The sequence below is a fragment of the Malaclemys terrapin genome, chromosome 4, assembly GCF_027887155.1.
Source record: "Malaclemys terrapin pileata isolate rMalTer1 chromosome 4, rMalTer1.hap1, whole genome shotgun sequence".
Classification (NCBI taxonomy): domain Eukaryota; kingdom Metazoa; phylum Chordata; order Testudines; family Emydidae; genus Malaclemys; species Malaclemys terrapin.
Window position 1 is genome coordinate 124867127 of NC_071508.1, and position 26194 is coordinate 124893320.

General features: G+C 44.9%; 2 protein-coding genes across 4 annotated transcripts in view; one reads left to right on the forward strand and one right to left on the reverse strand.

The window, feature by feature from the left end:
* Nucleotides 1–8442, reverse strand: part of ASB2 (ankyrin repeat and SOCS box containing 2) — a 36706-nt gene extending 28264 nt beyond the window's left edge. Inside the window, exons 1-2 of the mRNA XM_054026327.1 lie at nucleotides 8145–8442; nucleotides 493–757 (exon numbers count right to left, since the gene is read on the reverse strand). Of these exons, the coding sequence (XP_053882302.1) occupies nucleotides 493–746 (254 nt within the window). The 5' untranslated portion in view covers nucleotides 747–757; nucleotides 8145–8442. The remainder of the gene's footprint in view (nucleotides 1–492; nucleotides 758–8144) is intronic.
* The window catches only part of CCDC197 (coiled-coil domain containing 197), a 47172-nt gene continuing 25989 nt past the window's right edge, over nucleotides 5012–26194 (forward strand). Inside the window, exons 1-2 of one of the 3 annotated variants that reach the window (XM_054026329.1) lie at nucleotides 5012–5591; nucleotides 10114–10240. The gene's annotated coding sequence lies outside the window, so the exon portion shown is untranslated. Of the gene's footprint in view, nucleotides 5592–10113; nucleotides 10241–16532; nucleotides 16616–26194 lie in introns of all 3 variants that reach the window. The other 2 variants (XM_054026328.1, XM_054026330.1) reach the window with 2 other exon arrangements.

Here is a 26194-nt window from a genome sequence, read left to right on the forward strand (position 1 = left end):
CCTGGGTGTCTGTGATGTTTGTGACACCTCAGTCGTGTTTATAGCCATGTGTTTTATATACATAGTTTGGTTCTTTTGTGTGGGGGGAAAAATCAGAACCTTTCCACATTTTTTCATAAAAATCCTGGAAGCCTCACCTGAACAGAACTAACTCAGGAAAGCCCTCTGTTCCCTGCGGAGCAAGGAGGCTGCCACCTGAGTGAGGACTCTTTAGGTAAGAAAAGGTTGCAGGACTGGTCCAGTGTTTTGCACAGATACACAACTTTTAGCAGACATTCGGGCCCAAGTTCTAATCCAATTGACAATGGTGTCATGCCAGAGTAACGCCGCTGACTCCAGTGGAGCTACCCCAGCGGCAATGAGATCAGAAGCTGACCATTGTAAATTCATTACAAGCTGATCTGTTAAATGAGTTTCCGTGCAGTTTTGTAAAACTGTCTGGAAAGCCATTTTTCAATGGGGCTTTGTGAAGGCCCCAACTCATACACTCACCTGTGCCAAGGATTGATCTGGTGTGGTGGATTATGAGAGCAAGGACGCGTCAACGTAGGTGGCTCTCCTGGGGCTGTCATGACTGATTTCTGATGACTCTGGGCAGCTGACTGACCCGAGGGATCCTCTGTCAGGCTCTGTTCTATGGCCAGTTGAATAAGCTCGTCTTCACTCATGCTACTGTACAGACTGTACTCCTCATGACCTATTGTTTCTCTTTGGGTGTTTGTTGTGGCCGTAATCTTTGTAGCCATCTTCTGCCTGCCTAGTACCAGGGGATAAGAAGAAACTGTAAAAATCAAAATCTTGAAAATGTGAAGCGACGTTCAACCATCTTGTGTCCAGGGTCAGATCTGTAACTTGACTTATACTGACCAGGAGTCTGTAGCATATTTTCAGTTGAGGAGAAAACACATTTTAGCGAATCCACTGGAGGCGACATTTAAACGTAATGGGCCTGATTTCTCTTTTTCTCTTTTAGTCCTCTTATAATAACTGCACCTCGCGGACCCAGCTAATTTATCTCTTGCTAAGTGGGAGAAGTTACAAGTGAGTAAAGCAGACTTTCTTCTGCTTCCTTCAGGTTAGGGCACTTCTGGGCAATAAGATGTAGTGGAAATCCCCCCAGGGGTTAAGAGAACACTGTCAGTTTAAAAATGAATCAGAGAAAACATTAACACGTCCCGCTCTGTGTTACTGTCCTACTTGTCTTTGCTTATTGAAGATGGAAGTTGCTTGGCCAGATCCCCAGATGGTGTAAAGCAAGATAACTGTTGATTTCAATGGAGTTAATCCCGTTAGCTGAGGATCTGGCCTGCCAGGCCCTTTTCACCCTTTACGCTATTAGGTTACTTTCTGTAGTGCGCTCAGCTTGAACAGCAAAAAGAGACTATCAGTTTCACTTCTGTGTGTCTGCTCCCTCTCCTGACAGCAGCACTTCTGCAGGCCCATGTTCCGGTTGGTCACTCACCCCTGGCCTGTGCTAAATCCTCGGATTTTCAGGGCTGTGCAGACACAAGGGCTGATTCTCTGCTGCCCCCCACCTTGTGCACTCATTTACACGTGTGCAAAGAGGGTGTAAAATGCTACCCAATTGGAATGGCAGTGATTGATGCCTGCTTTGCATTCACTCTCTGCAGGTACGGTATATGAGATTACACAAGGTGCCAACTGGTGGAGAATTGGTTTCAAAGAGCCCAAGTTCATTTCACACATCCACTTGGATGGGAGCATGCTGCACAGTGTGTCTACCGCCCTGTCTCCTTCCTCCCTCAAATGTGCACTAAGCCTCAACATTAAAACCAGGCCGTGTGTCTCCCATAGGATTTGGAGGAGGGGGAAGAAAGGAGCATGCAGCAGGGACAGCATTCCTCTTTCTGGCACTAGCGGAGGAGTGAATCTGACTCCTAGATAATCACCTCTTTGGGAGAAATAAGGAGAGGTTGCATTTAAAGAAAGAAAAAAAAATCTGAGGGGCTTGCAGCAGCTGCCCTGTTGGTTAATCCTTAAAGGCAGGTTGCTACCCTTCCAAGATGCTTAAAAGCAGCTTATAGGGAGTGGGAGAGACCCAGGGAGGTGGCTCCTTAGAGGAAGTAATGCACAAGGGGAAAAGCAAACAGCCGGTTAATGCTGCTACTCCAGTGGAAATAACTTTGCTAGCAATGGGGTTTCTAATAGGGAAACAAGAGCCAGGTGCAACTGTGCCAAAAGAGAGTTTCTGGTAGTGGAAAGCCAGTGAGTCCCTATTCCTTGGACTGACTCTCATTGGTGCAGATCTCCATCAGCTCTGCAGGATCCATGAGGGCCTCTCATTAGGGCTGTTATGTGTCAGTTGTTCAGCCCAACCGTTGCGTCCCTTTTTAGGTGCTCTCCTTGCTGTCCGATTGCAACCGACATTTGCCAAGTATTTTGTACACCGCCATAAGCAAAATAACAGGCTAGCTCAAAATGACTGTGAGGAGTCACATTTGTAAAGCAAGGTCTAACAGAAGAGAACAGCCTGGGTTCTTGGGAGGGATGTCAGGCACTGACAGACCTGTAGCATTTGTACTGCGCTAAGCTCACTGTAAAATGCCCTCCACACCCCACCCCAGAGTCTCTCTCTCTCACGCACACTCTGTAGAGAGTCATATAACCTTTTAAAAAAACAACGAGGAGTCCGGTGGCTCCTTAAAGACTAACATATTTGTTAGTTTTTAAGGTGCCACCGGACTCCTTGTTGTTTTTGTGGATACAGACTAACACGGCTACCCCTCTGATATATAACCTTTTGTTGCTCTAGACCACCATTCATTCCCAATCACCCTAGGTGTCTGTGCCAGTTTACTACACTAAGAACTCTACTCTGCCAGCCTCCTGTGTAACTGCGCACTCTCCATTTCGATCTCTGGATCACTAGACTGCAGCTAGTGGAGAACATAACCCTCTGGTAGGGGTTATGGCAAGTACAGATGCATGGAACGTGAGCAGCAGTGGTGCATCAGAGCCAGGCACACAGGCATATCACTATGGTCCCAGGAGCTTAGAGTATCTCATGTTCCAGCTACAATATGTTACCACTGCTCTAAACTACCTTTACAGATGTTGTCTGTAGGGCAGAGGAGACAGCTCTGATGCTCGATTTTACAGTGGTAGAGGGTTGAGTCAAAGCCTGTGAAGATAGTCTTCATTCATATTTCCATTGAGAGGTAGGATGTTTTCTCTGATTACCATTAAAAAAAAAATCAGTGGAACTGTCTTTGAAGCATTGAAAGAAAATGTAAGAGCCTGAGTAAAACCTACAAAAGCAAGGAAATGTAGATTTAAGGACTCACCTTTATTCTCATTTCTCCTGCTATGCAAAGTTCCACGGGGTATATAACACATGTGATTACTGCCTGCACTGATCTCAGACTCCAAGCACCATAGAAGCAAAAGAGGGAAAATTAAGGGTGGAGAGTCACCCTTAATGTTGTATGTATTAGATCATGCCTGGAGTGGTAATTTGACTATTAAGGGGTACAATATGTAAGCTGTACCTCACAACAGTTGTCTAAGTAAAAGGTTGGAGGCTTGAAGTTCTTCAACCTTGTTTTATGCCAGATCTCACAAGGCTGATATTTGATTATTGTCTTCAGTGATAGCTGGCATGCAGGCAGTGACAGCCTTAGGCCAGTGCTACGACCCCTATGCAGCCAAGGGATCTGTGCCAAGCCACCAAACAGCTGATAGCTCCAGGAACAGAGCCACAGTGGCCCTTCCTCCCTTCTCAGCCACCTATCCATGCTTTGACATTAGTGCCACAGACAAGCCAAGTACCATGACCCAGATCTTCCCCAATGGCTCTCTTTGCCCCTGGGCTGGTTGAACTCCTGACATGTTGCTCTGCTGTTTTACACTCCATCATCCACTGTATTTGCTTGGCAGCTGGTGTCTGTGTGCTGTGGATGTATGGAGACCGCGTTGTCTTGACTGCACATGGCAAAGTAGCTGGATGGCATTCTGTATGATCGAAAGCCTCATACAACCTAGACAGGAAGGTAATTTCTTAGTGTCCCTCTCCCCCTTCTTCTTTTGTTTCATCACCTGCAGAGTGTGTAATGGGGGGTATATGGGATCGTGAATTTTGGGATGACTCTTATTTTCTCTCTTAAGCAATCCCACCCACTTGCAAAAAAATCCATATCGGTGCTCTCCCCTTATCTAAATATTATGACAAGAGTCCCAGCGAGTGCAGAAACAACAGCGTTGGCAGCGGCTCCAACCGCTGACTCATCCTGCAGAGAGAAATAGTATGGGGCCCAAAATAGAGAGAGTTTTTTTACTAGTAAGTCATGTTTCTCTCATCTAACTCGCAGGACCAAGGATGAGGGAGCCAAAGCCAAATTCCTGACTTCTAGGGATTTTCAGACAGGCTCGAAGTAACAGAAAGTCGTGACATTCTGATTCCTTATCGATGAGAGTTCAGATTTGAGTCTCACTCATTCTCTGCTAATAGGTCTCTATTTTCACGCACATCCAGGGCTCTGAAAGCGAGGTCACATTTTCACCGGACAACTGCATACTAAAGCAGAGGTGTCATCATAACCAAACAAGTAGGCGCTTTCAATCCTGCGTCACTAGACACGAGCTATATTGTCCTTGCTAAACAAACAAATAACTATGAACAATCCCAAAGTAACCCCGGCCCAGCTCTAAGTAACTTGATTAGATGCTGGGGCCTTTCAGAGGGGGAGGTGGGGAGGAATCCTTTTTTTCCATTCAACTCCAGCATAAGGGTTGGAATAGGCTCCATATCATGCCTCTTTTGCGAGAATCATCATAGCATTGGATGTTCCAACCCCAGCCTGCCCCAAATTCTGCCTGTCGCCATCCTGCCCCCAGAAAGTTAGCTCTGGCACAAAGAGTGTGCATGATCTGCTGTGCAGACATGCTGATCTCCCCATGTAGTGGAATCATGCCAGTTCAGCTGTGTCAGAGGACTTCTGCGTCCACAGCCTATGGGTAGGGTTTGGACCCAGAAGGCTCTGCATAACTCCACTCCGCATAACTCCACTCTGCATAACTCACTCCACTCCGCATAACTCCACTCCTCCTCTCTTTTGCTCTCTTATCTTCTTCCTCCGCTCTGGCTCCCATTGCTCAAACCGGCCCACCCCTTCCATCTGCTGCCCCCTCTGCACCCTTCTCAAGCTCCTGTCTGTGGCCAAGGGTTTCAGGCACAGGTGCCTCAAGTTAGACTACTATTGTCCTTATGTAGGCACCTCAGTGAGTGTCTGGAATTGCAAACCTGCCTAACTTTGAGGCATCCCCAGTTTTGAAAATCTTGTCCCATGTGCCTGCTCCCATGGTGTGCCTTGTCCTCGGAACAGTCTCCCTGTTTTGTGCACCAGCAAATGACAACCTTCATCCAAATCCTGCCTGGACACACAGTTCTCCTGAGAACTAGTTAAGCAAGAATCCACCAAAGATAGAAAACAAAACTGCTCCATTTTGAGACTGGGCAGCAGGTGTATTGTGTATCTGAACTAAGTCTGCTGAGGCAAGAAGCATGCCTTCCTCTCTCTTTGGACAGACCGGAGCACCCGGCCAACCTGCAGTCTACTGCCGCACAAGAGCTGGTAAGTTACTGTTCCCCCTCACAATGCTTTTCTGGTATGTAGCTGAGCTGCCTTCATTTAGTGGTGAGCTACCAAAATGACCTTATGAATGCCCCCTGGATTAATATGCTATAAACTGAATATTCCCCATCCACTGCAAGGGAAATTAGTGCCATCAAAACTCTTTGTGACTAGGAATGGTTGAACCAGTTTAGTTAAAGTAAGAATCAACTCAAACCGTCTCCTCATATTGAAAATGAATCTTGCTTGTAGGTTTAAAAATACTGGTTTAACTGTTAAAATGACTGCATTTTATTTGGATTTGAACTTCTGAATAGCCCCTGAATTCCCAGGCAATACTGGGAATCTCACAAGAGCCTTTGCTCACACAGTTAGACTGAACCTATCGTACCTGATAGGAACAGAACCTAAACATTGAGGTGTTTTGCCCATCATTATTCATTACCAAAACCCTTTGCCTCTATTCTGAATTGCTGTGTTACTGATCTCTTCTTACATTGTACTATTTTGCTGACTGTGCTACAATTTAATATCTCAGCCTAACAAGATCCTCCTGGGTTTGAATTCACAGCCATCTCCACATAGGGTCTGCTCCTGCACTTTCAGCATAGGCAAGGCTCCCCCTTGCTAAGTATTCTTCTTCTTTTTGTTGGATTGACTTCAATGAAAGTTTGCCTAAGTAAGGCATAGAAGATTAGACCCATAATGTACATGGATATGTTAAGGGTATACAGAGACAAAAGTACATGGTAAGGAATGAAGTGCTAACATTGTAGGCCAGGTCATGACTTCCTTCCTCGCATTAGTGAGCAGTTACATATGAGTAGTCCCACTGAAATCAAGGTTGCTACTCATGTGAGTAACTGCTCACCAATGTGAGTAAAGACTCACCATCTGCCTCTGTGGTAAAAACCATGGACATTTGTCGTTATTATTATCGGACTGTTTGCTCTTTGGAGCAGAGACCTCCTTTTTGTCGTGTGTGTGTGCAGTGGCTGGCAAAATGGGGCCTGATCCCAGAATGGGTCCTCTAGCCACTACCCAATGCAAATAAATAATATTAGTATAGGGAATAAAAAATTGGTCATTAACTTCTTGAACCACAGTTCAGTACAATTAGTGACTAAATATGACAATTTATATGAAACAACAGGTCACCTCTGAACGCACCTCCCATAAAACATAATGTATCCAGACTGCCAGTCCCTGTTCAGAAGACTCAGGGAAGCAGCATTGCAGCTTACTGTTAGAGAAGGTGATAGTAGGTCAAGGATAATGAAGAAGTCATTAAAGGAGCAGTGGAGAGGATCTTGCCTTAGCATTGATTTCACCTGCTCAACTTGTAGGTAGATACAGAACTTCAGTTTCTATGGTTTATGCTTCATTAAACGGCATTGATCACACCGACAACAACAACAAAATTAAGAGACTCCAAATGAAAAAGAGTTAAGTGGGATTTGCTTGGTTTACTATTTCTTTTTCCCTTCGTTTTTAAGGCCCCAATTCAGCAAACACTTCCATACATACTTAACTTTACATATGAAGTTAACAGGATTGCTCATATGTGCAAAGTTACGTATGTGCTTCAGTCTTTTGCAGGGTCGAGGCTATAACTTGTGCCTTTAGATCTTCATGTTTTGGGCCAGATCCTCACATGGGGTTAAAGTCTATGGAGCTACGCTGATTTACACCGGTTGAGGATCTGGCTTTTTTTTTTTTTTAATTTTTTGGGGTAAGTTGCCAGTCAAACCTCTTCAATTTTCCAAGAAATTATGGCAGTTTACTACTAAGAATATCGTGGGCTTTTTAAACAATGAAAATATTTTACATTTGAAAACATTCAGAATTACCATGTTTAGAGGGAAAACAAATAATGTAGGTCAGGAGCAGCAACAGCAGCAGCAACAACAGCTAAATATATTTTTGCAATAACGGTTGATGCAAGCCGGTCAAGTTATAGCACGATGCTGAATAAAGCAACTATAGGCTTCCAGATGGAACTTTCCAAGTAAACAAATCCATTCCAGCCCCAGCTGTCAGAACATGTCTAACTGTTTATGAAGTAAGATTGGCACATCTCACAATGCCATCAAATCATGATTCTGCACAAACTCTTTGATGCAAAGGGTTTATTTCTTACCAGATTGGATCCATCAGTACAGAATTAACTGCAATAACAACTCCAAAGATATAAATAAAGGGAACCATTTGCTAATATCATTTTGCTAGTTTACTCTATACCTGGTACACTGCATGCACTTTCCGGTACCTTAAATATGTCATAACAGCATCAGCAACTATTTTTCCATGTGCCTTAGAAACAAGACATGCAAACATTCCAAGTGCACATTCTCCGTGTAAAGGAAAAGTAAATAAACCATGCAGCTATGATTCTTTCCAAACATTTCCAAATTAAATTTAACTGATAAGCATTTTTTAAAAAGTCTTGGTTAGTTTACAAAATATTATAGGAATAAGTATTTTCACAAACCATAACAAATTAATAGATTCTGCATAAGATAAGTAAATTTAAAGCATGCATAGTTGCATTACCTGATGGTTTCTGAAACAAAACAATAATGCTGCAAAGAGTTCTCTCCTTGGGTAAGTCTCAGTACAGAAAATCCCCTTTAGTATTCATCTCTTGCCTTTCCTTGGGTGCGCCGATCTACTGCAGGGCAGCTTTGAAATGCTCTCACTTTGAAGCCTGTAGTTTATTTCTGGATCACCCCATGATCAAGGATTACCAGCCAAAATATAAGTTGTTCTGAATCTCAGATTTCCTGCTTGAAGATGCACTGGAGAAACTTTTACCCATCCTAAAGTTCTTCTTTGTTGCTTTAATTTGTAGAACTTCGCTTCATCAAGCATCCTGTAGCTAAATGACACAAGGTTGACCTTTCTATTACATCATTATTTATTGTCCTTGACAAGTAGACCATATATGGATATGTTTCTGAAACTTAAAGGAAAAAAAGAAATTGCAGTATATTTTTGATATAAAGTATGTGGTCCTGGAGGGTTTCATTTATTTTGGGGGAAAGCTGCAGGCAGATTTTCTACTTTACCTGCTTTTGCTGCAGCTGCTGCTGCATAAACAGAATAGGGCAAACATGACAGTGGGTGCTTGCTGAGGTTTTACAGTGGTTAACGTATTTTAAGACTACTAGAATTTATGGAGCCCAAGTCTTTAGAACTTCCAATATATTACAAAAGCACTTGTGAAACAATCCCACACAGTATTCCATAAACATTTACTATAGAGAAAGAACTGCTCTAAATAGCATGTGAACATGAAGGAAAGTCCCATTACCTAGACAGCTTAAGGCCAGTGTATGTGCCATGGTGGCCATACACCTCATGGTGGCATTTAGAGCAAGTTGCTCAAGGAGCAGATAAATATTGATCCAGGTGGAGTCTAAAAGAAGAGAAGGTGGACTGAAAACAACTAGGCATGGGTGACAGGGTGACCTGCACCTTTAAGGCCTGGGAAACCTAAAGCCAATCAGTCTCATTCAGTTAGCCCCACCCTGCCACACCTGGGCAGGATGTGGGCCTTAAAAGGAAGAAAGCTCACCAGTAGGAGGCTGACTAGGGAGGAGTGGACAATGAATGCTCCTACCTGAGGGATGGCTGAAGAAGAGATCCAGAGGTGAGCAGGGAGTCTTTTCACTGGAAGACCTGAGGGAAAACAGGTGTGGCTGCTAGGTTTCTTCTGGCAAGGGCCTGGGGAAGGAGCCTAAGTGAGCCTAGGGCCAGAGAGCAATGAGAGGGCCTAGGGTTTACTTGGGCCTCTTGTGGACCCCTTGAGCTATGGAGGGAGTGAAAAAGACTGTTCACAGACCCCACTGAGAGGGCTGTACAGGACCCCTGCAGTCAAGAGGAAGAAGGAATGCTTTGTGTCCTGATACAGAGGAGGAAGAAATATTTACAGGCCTGAGTGTAAGGCCTGGGAACATTGGTACCCCAGAAGAGGTGGGACTAAATGTGATTTATCAGAGGCCGAAGTCACTGAAGTAGCCTGGAAGGCATTGATAGTTGAGTGGAGTTGTAGAAGACCAAGGGGAAACTGAGGTACAGGTGCCACAATGCCCCGCTATGTTACAAAGGGCTTCTCTAGGACAGTGGGTTGTGTAACAGCATGTGTAAATGAATTAACATTGGTAGGTTGGCTGGAAGAAGAAAAATACCACTTGCCTGAGGCCAAGGAGGGTAACCAGTCATTTGTTCAGAAGATGCCCAAGTGCAATGACTGTGGAGAAAAGGCATGATATGAAATCAGCTGATACTGACACTCCTTCTCCTAGCACTTACCATGTTGGTTCCACTAGCGAAATGGAGGGCAAGCTCATGGTGGGTGGCCCTTTCCTCCATTTGTCAACACCTTGTTGAGCCTCAGCCTGGTGGCAGAGCACAAATACCCATCGTGCTGATGCACAGCAAGGTAGCCTTAGGTGGAACCACCCTAGTAATAGTTACCCTAGTAATAGTTACCACTTCTTTGTTCCTTCTCCCTGACCAGCTTGCTCAGGTGTGACGCGGATGGCCATCACGTCATGCATCTTCCCTCTAAGCTGCTGTCCGGTGAATGTTCTGTCCTTCATGACTGTGTGATGTTCGAGGAATTCTTTTTTCAGTCCACATTTAAGGTATGCTGGCAGTCAAAGGAGCAATTGCTGCAGTGACACCCTAGGGTGTGAACCTTGCACACCTTTGATGATCATCTCAGCAATCCCTTCTCCACTTTTAAATGTAACCTAAAACCTTCTCTGAGTCGGTTTTAATTATAACCACTGTTCATTTAACATGTAGAGCCTTTCCCCTTCTTTTTCTTTACCCTTGTAAGACTGCCCTGCTGCTTGTTTCTCAGGCTCTAACCCTGCCATCAGATCACTTGGCTGTGTGGCGTTCCACTGAGTTCAATGAAACTATTCATGCACTTAGTCAAGCTCGTGCCTAGGTGCTTGGCTGAGGTGGGGACAGAGTGCTCAGTACCTTGCAGGATGGAGCATTTAATTAGAAAATGGCATTGGGGCCAGATTCTGGTCCCAAGATCCACATGAGGAAAGGACCTTCCATGTGCCAATGTCTTCTTTCTGCAGAAACAAGGCAGCACTGCCTCCATGGCACTGTCCTACCTTCCCCCATGCACCTTGTGGAGGATGCACTGTGGGTCCTGGGATCTGCAAGGGGTGAGGCAGTGGGAAAGGGGATAGAAGTGGAGCAAGGCAGGGTAGGACATGTATCATCCCCCATCAGAGCTGTGCTGCCTTGGAATGCAGGAAGGATGACCCACAAGGGATACAGAGCTGGTGCAGAGGTACAGGGCCTCTCAACAGCTGGTTATGAACTGCCACTGATTCCCTTTGATCCATACAGATCCCAGGGGACCTGTGGAGCTTGTCGGCCAATGGCACTATTGGAAAGAACACTTAGCTTCCTCCCAGGTGGGTTCATGAGGGACAGGGCAGTGGGACTCATAGCTCCATTGCCCAAGAGAGGGTCCAAAACTGGCAGCTGTTAGAACTTTCTGAAAGAACCCTCTTGCAGAACAGTGGTAGGAACAATGGCTTTGTAAATATGTCTAATAGTATGTAAGAATGTAGGTTATTTTTTAATGTAGCATTTAGGTCTTCCTGTTAGGCTCCATTGACCAGCATACATTGAGTAATGCAATTTTGCTGCAGTTTGTCAGCAGTGGCCTTTCCTGTTATCACTAGAACCACCCTGTACACAAAATAGGAGTCCTCGTTTTGCATCCTGGATAAATATTCATAAATGAGAGAACTGTGCAGATATTCACAGTTGTATAAAGGGTATTTGCTTTCCTTAAGTATCAGAGGGGTAGCCGTGTTAGTCTGAATCTGTAAAAAGCAACAGAGGGTCCTGTGGCACCTTTGAGACTAACAGAAGTACTGGGAGCATAAGCTTTCGTGGGTAAGAACCTCACTTCTTCAGATGCATCTGAAGAAGTGAGGTTCTTACCCACGAAAGCTTATGCTCCCAGTACTTCTGTTAGTCTCAAAGGTGCCACAGGACCCTCTGTTGCTTTCCTTAAAAGCATCCAGTACAGTTGATTGCTGAGCGCAGGATACTGGAGTATGTGGACCATTGTTTGATCTGGTATGGTAGTTCCTGAGAGTTTTCCTATAATGAAGCATGATTTTATAATTAAAGCGCAGGCCTGGGCAGCAAGAGATCTGGATTCTATTCCCAGATACCACTGACTCTCTTTAAAGCCTTGTGCAGCCACTTAAGTTCTCTGTCTCAGTTTCCCCACTTGCAAAATGGAAATAATGGCTCTTACTTACCTCATAAGGGTGTCTAGAGCTCAGTCCTGACATCTCACTGATGTGAAGCCAATAGGACTATTTACCTGAGGGAAAACTGTTTTTGTATCCTTGGAAGAAGCTCCTCTGGAAGTTCGAAGTATTAGTTGCTGAAGTATGAAATACATTTTATTTATTTATTTTTCAATAAAGCAAAGCTGTAAGTCTGCTACAACACATTCAAAGCATAGTAATAATCATGATTGTAGAAAATGTGTTAATACTTTTCCCAAAGACACATCCAGTTGTGCATCTTAATTTAATACTTAATTCCAAGAGATTACAAAATGTCACCAGGAAAAATAAATACACAAAGCGATGTCATTTTCTGGGAATGCTTTCAGACTCGGATGCTGCACGTTAATATCTGTTTGTTTTCTCTTTACACAATATCATAAGCCAGCTCATGCTAGCTATGGGAAGTGGATTAGGGTCTCATGAATGGGGTGCATAAAGGGGGAGCTGAGTTTGAGGAAAGAGGAAGAGAGGAGACCGTGTGAAAACTTGGTAAATAAAAAAAGCAGGTTCCTTTTCTTTCTTCCTCAAAAGTAGCCAGCAGTGTTTCTAAATGCCACTTTAACCTTTGCTTCAACTTCAGATTTGCTTGCAAGCTCGCCTTCCCCTTGTTTTAACTAATCGGCTCTTCAGTTCCCTGAGGCCTTGTTTCTCATCAGGATCCACTATTGTGGATGCAGCTAAGACTGGTGCAGAAACCAAATTCGTGCATGCAAGCCAGTGAGACTGAAAAGCATTTTTTTTCAACTGATTCTATGTATAAAGTCAGCAAATAGAAATATTTTTGCTGTCGCATGATTAGAAATCTTCATGTGCAAATGAGTATGAACACATCATGTACGCTGTCCTTGCAGTAGTGGAATGGTATTAATGGTGCCTAAACTCTGCTACACTTAAGAGTTTGGATCAGGTGAATTCAGGCACCATCGAGAAAGCAAGAACGTTATTGAATAGATGCAACAGACTAACTGTCCCTGATGGATACTGTAATTCCAACCTAACCACTTCATTTCAGCCGGCCATTCAGACATGGTAGTTCTCTAGCAAATGCAGAAAGTGGGCACTGAAAAGTCACAGGGAATATGAGATGCAAGAAGATCCAGATAATGGGATCTCTTACATTATGCATTTGCAGAGCTGCTGTTTAATTAGGTTTTCTGCCTGACCTGAATTTCTTATGGCAGATTTAATCACAGCATTTACTACATACCTTCTCAGCCATAGTCCACGGTGATATTCTACTGGTTACCTGGAGCGTGACACCGTTCATAGGTAACATGGAGCTCTTCTAAGCTTTGGCTTAGTCTTTAGGTGCAGTGCATTATGGGTGTTGTTCATTGAGGCAAATATGTGTAATACATGCATTCTCATATTTTACAAACATCTTTATCAAAATCTGGTGCCAATTCCTGCTCCCATTGATGTCAATGTCACAACTCCCATTGGTTTCAATGGGGAGTGGGATTCCACTATTGATTGATATTTGGTGTGCCTGCAGTATTTCACTACCATCACACTCTCAGAGATAACCAGCAAACTCCAATGCATCTCTCCTACCCCACACTCACCCACCAACCCTGATCCCTTTCAAAGAAAAAGCAAATGATTTTCAATAGACCTACATTTTGTTTTAGATGGCTTTTTATTTTATACCATCTGGCAAATACCTGCCTTCTATTTGATTCCTCATCACTTACACACCTTGTAACCAAATTCTTTATTTAAAAACATGTGTGTTTACACCACACATTTCAATTTTCACATTTAGAGTTATAGTAGCAAAAAATGCCAACCAATACAATACTGTACACTGAAGTGCAATTGTGAAAGAGGAGAAACATGTAAAGGGCAGAGCCACAGAAGGAATCAGTGTTAGAGCTAGGATTAGAACTCAGGAGTTCCTGGCTTCCATTGCTGTTGAACAAACCATTCTTACACACACAGTGTGTGGGTACTGGGTGGTGTTGGTAGCTGTGATGTACAGGAGGTCAGACTAAAGGATCTGGTGGTCCTTTATGGCCTGAAATTCTATGACACTAATAAAAAATGTGTGATATCAAATATGCCAAGGTGTGGGTAATCACTAAGGTGTGATGTTTACAGCATATATTATTTCTTGGTGGCACTGCTATCTAAGGCCCTGATGCTGCAAAGTCCTTCCAACCGCACCAATTCCTCCAATCAACTCAGAATTAGAGCTGGTGATTTTTCAGTTCACTGGCAATTCCAAAAAAAATTGAAAAAAATATTCATTTCTGGTTGAATGAAATGTTTTATATTGACAAAACAGAAATGTTTCATTTTGATGTAAACCATTTTTGATTTGTTGCTACATTTTTTTTTGAAAAACAGTCATTTTGAATGAAAAAACAAATGTTTTATTTCCAAAATGTCAACATGAAATGTTTTGATTTTTTTTCAGAAATATTTTTCAACAGAAGCAATTTGGTGAAATTGCCATGAATTTGCAAAATGCGTTGGTGTTGCTGAATCTGCTTTTTGTTCCCCCAAAAAAGAAGGTTTCTCAGACTATATTAGTCTTAAGACTCGAGTTTCCTCTCACTTTAATGTGAAATCGGTGTATGTCCTATAATTTGAATGGAATGGCTTCTAATTTATATTAGTGTGACTTAGAGCCTACTGGCTCAGTGGTTCAGCATAGTGGCCGAGTGTAGGGACTTCTTTCTGCATCTCAGTTACAGTCTGGAGGGAGTCCTCACTACTTTGGAGATAGCATATTAGCACCAAGGGGAACAACAAATATATAAGCTCTTCAGCACCATTTTAGCTGCTTGCTGACTCAAGCTGGACTTGACAGCCAATAAACCTTGGAGGAATCTGCAGTTATTACAGTCTCAGCCTCTCTCTGCAAATATCATCATAAGGTCAAGTACACAGACTCAAAATGGAAAGGGACTAAAGTACAGGAGAATATGTAATCATAATGCACAATGAATAAAACCGCCATGACTATGTAAACAAAGACATGTTCCTTTTACGTGGGTAAACATCACCTTTCCACTATTCTTTGTTGGGCAATTATCATTTATATTTTATAATGAGATTTAGCAGGAGTTCTAGTGAAAGGTTTGTTCTTTTCCTTGACCTTTCAGAAACAGAAGAAAATAGATCACCTTTGCTGCAGACCCATTATTAGAGGGAAGGATGAGGGCAAGAATGACCATATGTTCCACATCATTCTACTACATACAGTGAACATAATGGCCAAAGCCACTGTTTCTGAATCACTGTCCTAATGGGGAGATCCTACAGAATGATTTTTCGATTGAATTTTTAAACCAGTCTACAGAAAGCTATAGTAGGAACATGCTTCTCTATTAAACTCCATAGGCTAGTTTAAAGTCTGACAGAAAGGGTATCAGTCTCTACTAAATTTTATAGTTGAGATATTTCTATGGTACCCTTAGAATTTCTATAGAACTCTGTTGGTCTGCTCTCTATTAATTTTTATAGGACGTTTGCCCAAAGGATAAGGCAGCAGACCCTACAGAGTCAGTTTTCAGAAGTCCTGAGAACCAAAATGTAGGGGTACCTTTGATCTTATAAGGAGATATTTATACCTACCTGGAGGCAGGTCAAAAAGTGATCCTTTCAGTAGTCTTTTTAACTCAACCTGTAGAATTTAATAGAGAATCACACCTGTGGTATATTGAAAACTGTTGGAATTGCAAGCTATCACTTTAAGAGTGTGGGCGAGTTCTCCATTGTGAAAGTGAAGCGTGTGATCTGGGTCTCTCAGTCAGGAAAGAACCAATTCAGAAAAAGGTGGGTTGAACTTTGCCTTTCTGCCTTAAAGAGCAGCCTGTTTTGTCTCTCTCTATTTTTGGTTACTGTGTGGTGGTGTTCTGGATTCTAAGAAATGAATTAGTTTTACATTGCAACCTTCCAGCAAGAGTATTTGATGTTATTTACTTTCTCTGTTTATAGGCCATGAGTATAACAATACCACTGCTCTAGAATTCTATAGACTAGTTTTAAAAATTCTACAGAAAGCTCATTCTTTAGGGCTGTGATTTGGAAGTACTGTTTTCAACTGTTCCATTCACTGTGTGTAGTAGGACTATGTGTGACTTTTTACTGTCAATCTTGCCTTCCCCTTTCTTCAATGACATGAAAATAGGTCTGCTGCATACCAGATCTACTTTTTTTAAAATTCTTAAGGGTCAGAAAAAATTCTTGCTGAAATCAATAGGAGAGGCCTCCACCAAAAGTCACAATCCAGCAAAGCTGATAAGCATGTGCTTACCGTAAGAATGTGAGTAGCTTCATGGAATTCAATTGGAACTACTCACATGCTCAGATTAAGCATATGCTTAAGGGCATTGCTGGATAGGGGCCTTATTGAGGGCAGAACTGGGCCCTCTGTATGTATAATATGGAGAGAAGAAAAGAGAACCATGCAGGACAGATGTGTAGTCATGTCACTTAATGCACTTCTGGAAGGCACTCTTGTACTATGGTGAGGAGAGCTGTAAAAGGAATAGAACAGCATATGCTAAAGGACAATGCACTGTCATCTCTATTTACTCATTGCTGTACAGTCAAATTAAAATGTGTCTAATTTCATCATTTAAAGTCCAGTCCAAATGAAGTCTACTATTACAACCACTGAGAAAGCTTAGACATCCTGCACCAACTGCTTTGTTTATGGATGAGACGGTAAGAAGGATTTTGTTTCTCTCCTAAATGCAAATCATAATGCAACAAGTTTGTTTTGCAGGGCTGACATTTAATTGTTTGCCCTATATCTCTCGGAGTTAAATTTAGCGTAAGTGTCTGGACAGAATGTCATCTGACACCAATGTATGTCTGTTGCACAACGTGCCATGGAACGAGTAAAGTTTAACTTAGTTAAAAATAACTGTATGCTTACCTCGTAATTTGGCAGGCTCCTGGATTTTATCCACTGCAATGATCAACAGACGGTACAATAATGAGACACAAATATGCAAGGGGACAAGACTGATCAATAAACTTGAGAAAACATAACCTCCCCCCTTTTCTTTCCTATATTAATTCATTCTCCCTATTTAGATAAATACTAAATATCGTTCCATAGTCATTTATTTAGAAGCAGGTGGACTCTTTTAAACATATTCGTATTGTCACAGTGGGGCATGGTCCCTTTAAGGGGAGATGGGCTTGCTCAAAGACAATGGGCCCATCTCAGCCACCTCTAAGTAACTACCCTGGTGATTGACTAATGAGCACCTGGACTTGACAAAAGGCTACCAGAGCTCATTTGAAAAGAGGAGCTCCTAGAGAAGCCTGCCGGCCAGCTGACCTCTCCAAACCTACCGGTGGAATGACTGGGTAGGGAAAAGGTGCCAGCAGGGGAACTGTTTGAGTGCTTGCCTACCCAGGGACATCAAATTCATACCTTTAGTTAATCTGGATTAATTTTTCTTGAAATGGGTTAGTTAAACTGTATTAAATCCATGTGTGAACACCCTCATACAGAATTCAAGTGGCCTTAATTTGACTTAGTTTAATTCCTATCCCTATTCTATAAATAGCCAGATTCTTCCACCCTTGCTCATACTGTATAGCAGATTACTGCACATGTGGTTCCCTTAATTTCAGCATGACTAGCTGTGGAGTAAGGTACTACTCGGTATGACTGAAGGTAGTAGAATCTGCTCCCCAAATACATTTACAACTGGCTCCCAGCTTTGTTTTAGTTGTATTTAGAGTCCTCTTAGCCCTCCAGGGAAAACTCAAATATAGAAAAGATTGTTGCACAAATGGCAAAAGTACCCAAACCATGTTATGGACAACAGTAAAACAAGCACAAAATCATACACTAATGCTGAAGTATCAACCCTCATCTGAAATGTCTTGACCTGTGTCATACTCTTAATATTTTAATAAGCTCAGGGTGTTTTTCCATTTGAGCTGCCGACAGACCATGGTGTCTTGTCCGAACACATGAGGTAAGCAAGGTCAAGACTTCTTCTTCTGGCATTGGATAGACAACCATAGATGCCACAGACAGTAGTATGGGTGACACACTTCTATCATCCACCATCCATCTATCCATTTGTGGTATTTTTAAGGCACCTACTCCTATCATCTTGGTACTTAAAAACTGTTCCTTCTAAGTCCATATTTAGTCAATGGCCCTGCTTCATGCTGAGGGTCCCTTTGCTCCTAGAAGTACTGGGGTAGAGCCGCAGCAGGTGTAAATTGTCTTGGTTTCATTGAAATTGACACTGGCTGAGGATCTGCCCCACGATCTTTAGAAGAAAGCTGAAATCCCTGGCCACTTGTGGCCATTAAGCAGCCCGTGGCACTTTTGCAGGACTAGGGATAAACAATGTGGGTGAATAAATTCTGCTTGCCAACATTCCCTCTGCAGTGTGTGATACATGCATTTTTCTTCACTAACTAAAACCCAGTTGTGTTCTACAGCATAGTTGGTAAAGAATGGCTGCTATGATCTGTCCCAAAGAAGGCTCAGTTTCAGTAGTGTATGAAGTGGTCCCAGTACATCTGTTTACTCCAGGTATTTCCAAGGCACCCATCACAGTGGTATCTATATATGAGCCTAAGCTCCGCATCTAATAGTGCTTCTGGATGGTGGATGCTTGGGACATATTATGGGTATAAGCAGCAGAGAGTATGAGGTGCTATAAGAACATCAGAGAATGTGGTGACGTAGTGTGTGGAATTTAGTAACTTCCACGTGGCTGCTGAGAAAGGAAAGGTTTTTGTTTCAAGGGATTAGAAACTGGATATAGGGACTCTCTAGGTTCTCAGGCCAAATCCCGCCCAGCACTGATTAGAAGTGGCTGCCATCTGAAAGCTGCACAGTAGCCTACCAGAGATAAGTGTGGAGGTCCCAATCTAGGTAGCAATGGATAGATGCTCACATCACAAAAACCATCACAACTGCACAAATTGGACTCTTTTGGGAGATCTCAGCAGAAAAGCCTGCCTCATATGTAGAGTGGATCCTTCAAGGTCAGACCTGAAGCACGTTACCATGTCACTGTGGGGATGTTTATATTGTCCATGCGGTGCCTGTTTTATAGATACTAGAAGACTTTGCTTTTGGGGGCTGTCAGGACAGCACCTTTCATGAGCACTTAAATCATACAAAAATGGCTTTTATTTTTGTTTAACTTAAGTACTTTAGTCATGTTTGCATTGTGTGTGTATGAAAATGTATGTGTATGTATGGATTAAGCTCTTGCCTAGTTTAATTACCTGTTTTTCAGTTACATAAGAATTGCCAGATTGGATCAAACCTAAGGTCCATTTAGTCCAGTATCCTGTCTCTGATGCTGGCCAACAGCAGATGCTTCAGAGGAAGTTGGAAGAAACCACACATTAGCAGATGTGGGATAAACATGATCCCCCTACCCCGAGAATGTCTCCTCTTTAACCTAATATTTAGAACAGGGGTTGGCAACCTTCGACACGCGGCCCATCAGGGTAATCTGAAGGCGGGCTGCGAGACATTTTGTTTATGTTGACTGTCCGCAGGCACTGCCCCCCGCAGCAGTTCGCCGTACTTGGCCAATGGGCGCTATGGGAAGTGGCGGGCTGCGGGGACATGCGGACTGCCGCTTCCTGCAGCTCCCATTGGCCGGGAACGGTGAAGTGCAGCCCCTGGGAGCTGTGGGGGGCAGTGCCTGCAGACAGTCAACGTAAACAAAATGTCTCGCGACCTGCCTTCAGATTACCCTGATGGGCCGCGGGCCAAAGACTGCCGACCTCTGATTTAGAGATTGGCTTAAGTCCTGAAACATGAGGTTTTATAAACCTTCTAAAACTTTTTTAGTATTTACTTCTGGATATTCTCATTATCCATTTCAATGTACAGTCCCTTTTTGAATCTTGCTAAATTCTTGGTCTTTATGACATCCTGCAGTAATGAGTTCCATAGTCTATGCATTAGATGCATAGTCCAGGCATTATAGTCTATGCATAGTCCATCCTGATGTGCAGAAAGAATAGCAGGTATGGCAGGCAACCAGCTTGGTTTAACAGTGAAATCTTTGAGCTTAAATTCAAAAAGGAAGCTTACAAGAAGTGGAAATTTGGACAGATGACTAGGGAGGAGTATAAAAATATTTCTAGAGCATGCAGGGGTGTAATCAGGAAGGCCAAGGACCAATTGGAGCTGCAGCTAGCAAGGGATGTGAAGGGTAACAAGAAGGGTTTTTACAGGTATGTTAGCAACAAGAAGAAGGTCAGGGAAAGTGTGGGACCCTTACTGAATGGGGGAGGCCACATAGTGACAGATGATGTAGAAAAAGCTGAAATACTCAGTGCTTTTTTTTTTGTCTCGGTCTTCACAGACAAGGTCAGCTCCCAGACTGCTGCACTGGGCAGCATAGTATGGGGAGGAGGTGACCAGCCCTCTGTGGTGAAAGAACAGGGTAAGGACTATTTAGAAAAGCTGGACATGCACAAGTCCATGGAGTCAGATGCAATGCATCCGAGGGTGCTGAGGGAGTTGGATGATGTGATTGCAGAACCATTGGCCATTATCTTTGAAAATTTGTGGTGATCGGGGGAGGTCCCAGACGATTGGAAAAAGGCAAATATAGTGCCCATCTTTAAAAATGGGAAAAGAGAACCCAGGGAATTACAAACCGGTCAGCCTCATGTCAGTCCCCAGCAAAATCATGGAGCAGGTTCTCAAGGAATCCATTTTGAAGCACTTGGAGGAGAGGAAAGTGATCAGGAACAGTCCACATGGATTCATCAAGGGCAAGTCATGCCTGACCCACCTGATTGCCTTCTATGATGAGATAACTGGCTTTGTGGATATGGGGAAAGTGGTGGATGTGATATATCTTGACTTCAGCAAAGCTTTTGATATGGTCTCCCAGAGTATTCTTGCCAGCAAGTTAAAGAAGTATGGATTGGATGAATGCACTATAAGGTGGATAGAAAACTGGCTAGATTGTCAAGCTCAACAGGTAGTGATCAACGGCTCGATGTCTAGTTGGCAGCCAGTATCAAGCGGAGTGCCCCAGGGTCAGTCCTGGGGCCGGTTTTGTTCAACATCATTCCATCATCCATATCATTAATAAAGAATTGCGCCCTCAGCAAGTTCACAGATGACACTAAGCTGGGGGGAGAGATGGATATGCTGGAGGATAGGGATAGGGTCCAGAGTGACCTAGACAAATTGGAGGATTGGGCCAAAAGAAATCTGATGAGGTTTAACAACAACCTTAGAGGTTTTTAAGGTCAGGCTTGACAAAGCCCTGGCTGGGATGATTTAATTGGGGATTGGTCCTGCTTTGAGCAGGGGGTTCGATTAGATGACCTCCTGAGGTCCCTTCCAACCTTGATATTCTATGGCCTTGTCTACACTACGAGAGTAGTTCGATTTTACTTAAATCGAATTTTTGGAATCGATATTGCAAAGTCGAACATGTGTGTCCACACTAAGGACAGTAATTCGACTTTGTGAGTCCACACTAACGGGGAAAGCGTCGACATTGGAAGTGGTGCACTGTGGTCAGCTATCCCACAGTTCCCGGAGTCCCCGCTGCCCATTGGAATTCTGGGTGGAGCCGCAAATGCCTTCTGGGTAAAAAAAATGTGTCCAGGGTGCTTTTGGGTAACTGTCGTCATCCGTCCATCACTCCCGCCCTCCCTCCCTGAAAGCGCCGGCGGGAAATCAGTTCGCGCACTTTTCTAGTCAGTGACAGCGCGGACGCCACAGCACTGCGAGCATGGAGCCTGCTGCAACCATCACTGCAGTTGTGGCCGCTCTCAACGCCTCGCAACTTATCATACACCTTTCCCTGAGGCAGATGCAGAAAAGTCAGGCGAGGAGGCTACGTCAATGCGGTGATGTCCTGAAGTCTGAGAGTAGCACAGACCTCTCAGAAAGCAGGGGACCCAGCGCCGAGAACATCACGGTGGCAATGGGTCATGTTGATGCCGTCGAAAGGAGATTCTGGGCACGGGAAACAAGCACTGAGTGGTGGGACCGCATAGTGCTGCAGGTCTGGGATGAATCCCAGTGGCTGCGAAACTTTCGCATGCGGAAGGGAACTTTCCTGGAACTTTGTGAGTTGCTGTCCCCTGCCCTGAAGCGCAATGACACCCGGATGCGAGCAGCCCTGACTGTCCAGAAGCGAGTGGCCATAGCCCTGTGGAAGCTTGCAACGCCAGACAGCTACCGGTCAGTCGCGAACCAGTTTGGGGTGGGCAAATCTACCGTGGGGGTTGTTGTGATGCAAGTAGCCAAGGCAATCGTTGATGTACTGCTGCCAAAGGTAGTGACCCTGGGAAACGTGGAGGCGATCATAGATGGCTTCGCAGCGATGGGATTCCCAAACTGCGGTGGGGCCATAGATGGAACTCACATCCCTATCCTGGCACCGGAACACCAGGCCAGCCAGTACATTAACAGAAAGGGCTACTTTTCCATGGTGCTGCAAGCACTGGTGGACCACAGGGGACGTTTTACCAACATCTACGTGGGATGGCCGGGCAAGGTTCATGACGCTCGTGTTTTCAGGAACTCTGGTCTGTTTAGACGGCTGCAGCAAGGTATTTACTTCCCGGACCACAAAATAACTCTTGGGGATGTGGAGATGCCTATAGTCATCCTCGGGGACCCAGCCTACCCGCTAATGCCCTGGCTCATGAAGCCCTATACTGGCGCCCTGGACACTGAAAAAGAACTCTTCAACTACCGGCTGAGCAAGTGCAGAATGGTGGTGGAGTGTGCTTTTGGACGTCTCAAGGGGAGATGGAGAAGCTTACTGACTCGCTGTGATCTCAGCGAAACCAATATCCCCATTGTTATTGCAGCTTGCTGTGTGCTCCACAATCTCTGTGAGAGCAAGGGGGAGACCTTTATGGCGGGGTGGGAGGTTGAGGAAAATAGCCTGGCTGCTGATTACTCACAGCCAGACAGCCGGGCGATTAGAAGAGACCAGCGGGAAGCGCTGTGCATCCGGAAGGCTTTGAAAGCAAAGTTCCTGAGTGAGCAGGGTAACCTGTGACTTTAAAGTTTGTGTATTGAGAAGCTAAACCTGCCCCCGTTTCTTTACCCAGTTAATGTTGACTATCCTATCCAGTTACATACCCCCTTCACCCCACTTCCAACACACGTTTCAAAATAAAAATAGTTCTACTTTGTTAAAGCACACCGTTTTCTTTAATACTGTATTCGCGGGAATTTTTTAAAACTGGGACGCAGACTGTGGTGCGGAGCGGGTGTACTGTAGTGGCGCGAATGCAGCTTCTAAACTCAAGGATTGACAGGCTCCGCTGTGGTGGGATGGTTGTTTCAACGGAGCCTGTCACCCCTCCTGATAGGGACTGTGTGTATGGGGGGGTCTATGTGACTTTGTGGCAGGGGGAGGACGGTTACAGATCCCCTGCTGTGTGGCTCTGTGATCCTGCCTAAGGACCGCCGCTTAAGATCTGTAACTGCCCTCCCCTGCCACAAAGTCACAGAGCAACCCACCCCCCACCACATAACATGAAAACAACCTCCCAGACTAACCAGGGTAACTAGTCACTGCATCACTGCTCTATGTATGTGCCCTGCTGCTGTGCCTGCCCCCGACTATATACCCTGCCAAAGGTGACTGTCCTGTCGAATTACCAACCCCCTATTCCCCCCTCCTCCAAAAGAACATGATGGAAACAGTAGTTAACAGAAACGTATTTTTTATTATCAACCAAACATGGAACTGGGAAAGTGAAACTTGGACGGGGGCTTGTGTCAGGCGGGAAGGAAAGAACTTGTCAAATTTTGGGGAATGAGAGCCTTCTGCTGCTCGAGCTCTCTGCAGGGGTGGAGTGAGAGTTAGCAGGGACTCTGCCGCCTCTCCTTCTGTGCACTTTGGGTGAGGGGAGTATGGGACTTGGTGGCGGGGGAGGGCGGTTAGAGATGGACTGCAGCGGGGCTCTGTCCTCCTGCCTCCGTTCCTGCAGAACATCCACAAGGCGCCGGAGCGTGTCCGTTTGCTCCCTCATTAGTCCAAGCAGGGTTTGAGTCGCCTGCTGGTCTTCCTGACGCCACCTCTCCTCCCGATCCATGTTGGCTTGGTGCATTCGGGTCAAGTTCTCCCGCCACTGGGTCTGCTGTGCTGCCTGGGCTCTGGAGCAGGCTATAAGCTCCGAGAACATGTCCTCCCGTGTCCTCTTCTTCTTATGCCTAATCCGCGCTAGCCTCTGGGAGTGTGATGACAGGCTAGGTTGTGAGACAGTCGCAGATGGGGCTGTGGGAATGGGAAAAAGGGAGTGAATTCCTCAGAAAGATAAATGTAGTTGTGAACAAAGAACATAGTCTTTCTCTGTGAACAAGACCATGCACAGCACCTATCACATGCGCACTCAGCACAAGGTCGAATTCTCGGCCTTCGCATTCAGTGCCTGGGGTCTTCTACAGCACATTTGAGAAGCCTCTCAGGAGAACGGAATTTCTGTTGCAGGCAGACATGGTAAGCCGTAGACTTGTGGCAGCTTAAAACTTTAATATTAGCAATGGCCTCATTTCACATTGAAATCAATGTCGGTCCCTGCTGCCAGCAATTCGGCAAGCAGGAAGTCTGCTCCTGTCCCACACCCTCGCGGCTGTCCCCGGGAACGATCCCTTTCGGCTGCCCCTCTCCCGCCTCCACCGCGTGGCTGCAAACCAGCGGTTACAGTTCTGTAAAGGAACGGCAAAGCAGTCCCAACACTAACATTCCCCTACCTCATTCAAAGCAGGTCATCATGAGCGACATCACCCTCATGAGGATCTCTGACAGCGAGAAAGAGCGAATGCTCCGGGAAAGCCTGCAAAGACCAGGGCCGTATGCCGCCATGCTGTGCAGAGCAATGATTCCAGAGTACTTGCTTGTCTCGTGGCGTGGCAACGTGTCCTACTACGGAGGACCCAATAAGGCCGCTCTCCCCAAGAACCTAATGCAGCGGATTTCCAATTACCTCCAGGAGAGCTTCCTCGAGATGTCACAGGAGGATTTCTGCTCCATCCCCGGACATATAGACCGCATTTTACTGTAGCTGCTGTAGCAGTGACTAACCAGTAGAGCGGCTTGGGCAGGACAATCATGCAAAACCGGACATTGCTAGATTTTTTTTCAATAGTTGCACTGCCCATGACTGAACCGTTAAGCTAATCAAACTAATCATGAGAAACCCATTTTTTAAATTGTTAATATTCCTGTTCTGTTACAAATAAATGTTTAGATTTTTACAACACTTACTGGCTGATCCTTCCCCAGATTCTGTGTCCGGGGTAACGGCTGGGGAGGGTTGGTAGGGGATCTCTGTAAGGGTGATGAAGAGATCCTGGCTGTCGGGGAAATCAGCGTTGTGAGCGCTGTCGACTGCCTCGTCCTCCTCATCTCCTTCCTCATCTTCCCCGTCCGCTAACATGTCCGAGGATCCAGCCGTGGACACTATCCCATCCTCAGAGTCCACGGTCACTGGTGGGGTAGTGGTGGCGGCCGCACCGAGGATGGAATGCAGTGCCTCGTAGAAACGGGATGTCTGGGGATGGGATCCGGAGCGTCCGTTTGCCTCTTTGGTCTTCTGGTAGCCTTGTCTCAGCTCCTTGATTTTCACGCGGCACTGCGTTACATCCCGGCTGTATCCTCTCTCTGCCATGTCTTTAGAGATCTTCTCGTAGATCTTTGCATTCCGTCTTTTGGATCGCAGCTCGGAAAGCACGGACTCATCGCCCCACACAGCGATGAGATCCAAGACTTCCCGATCAGTCCATGCTGGGGCCCTCTTTCTATTCTGAGATTGCACGGCCATCACTGCTGGAGAGCTCTGCATCGTTGCCAGTGCTGCTGAGCTCGCCACGATGTCCAGACAGGAAATGAGATTAAAACTGGCCAGACAGGAAAAGGAATTCAAATTCAAATTTTCCCGGGGCTTTTCCTGTGTGGCAGTTCAGAGCATCCGAGCTCGTACTGCTGTCCAGAGCGTCAACAGAGTGGTGCACTGTGGGATAGCTCCCGGAGCTATTAGCGTCGATTTCCATCCACACCTAGCCTAATTCGACATGGCCATGTCGAATTTAGCGCTACTCCCCTCGTCGGGGAGGAGTACAGAAGTCGAATTAAAGAGTCCTCTATGTCGAACTAAATACCTTCGCGGTGTGGACGGGTGCAGGGTTAATTCGATGTAACGGCGCTAACTTCGACATAAACGCCTAGTGTAGACCAGGCCTATGATTTTATGATTCTAAGGACAAGTGCAGAGTCGAGCACTTAGGAAGGAAGAATCCCATGCACC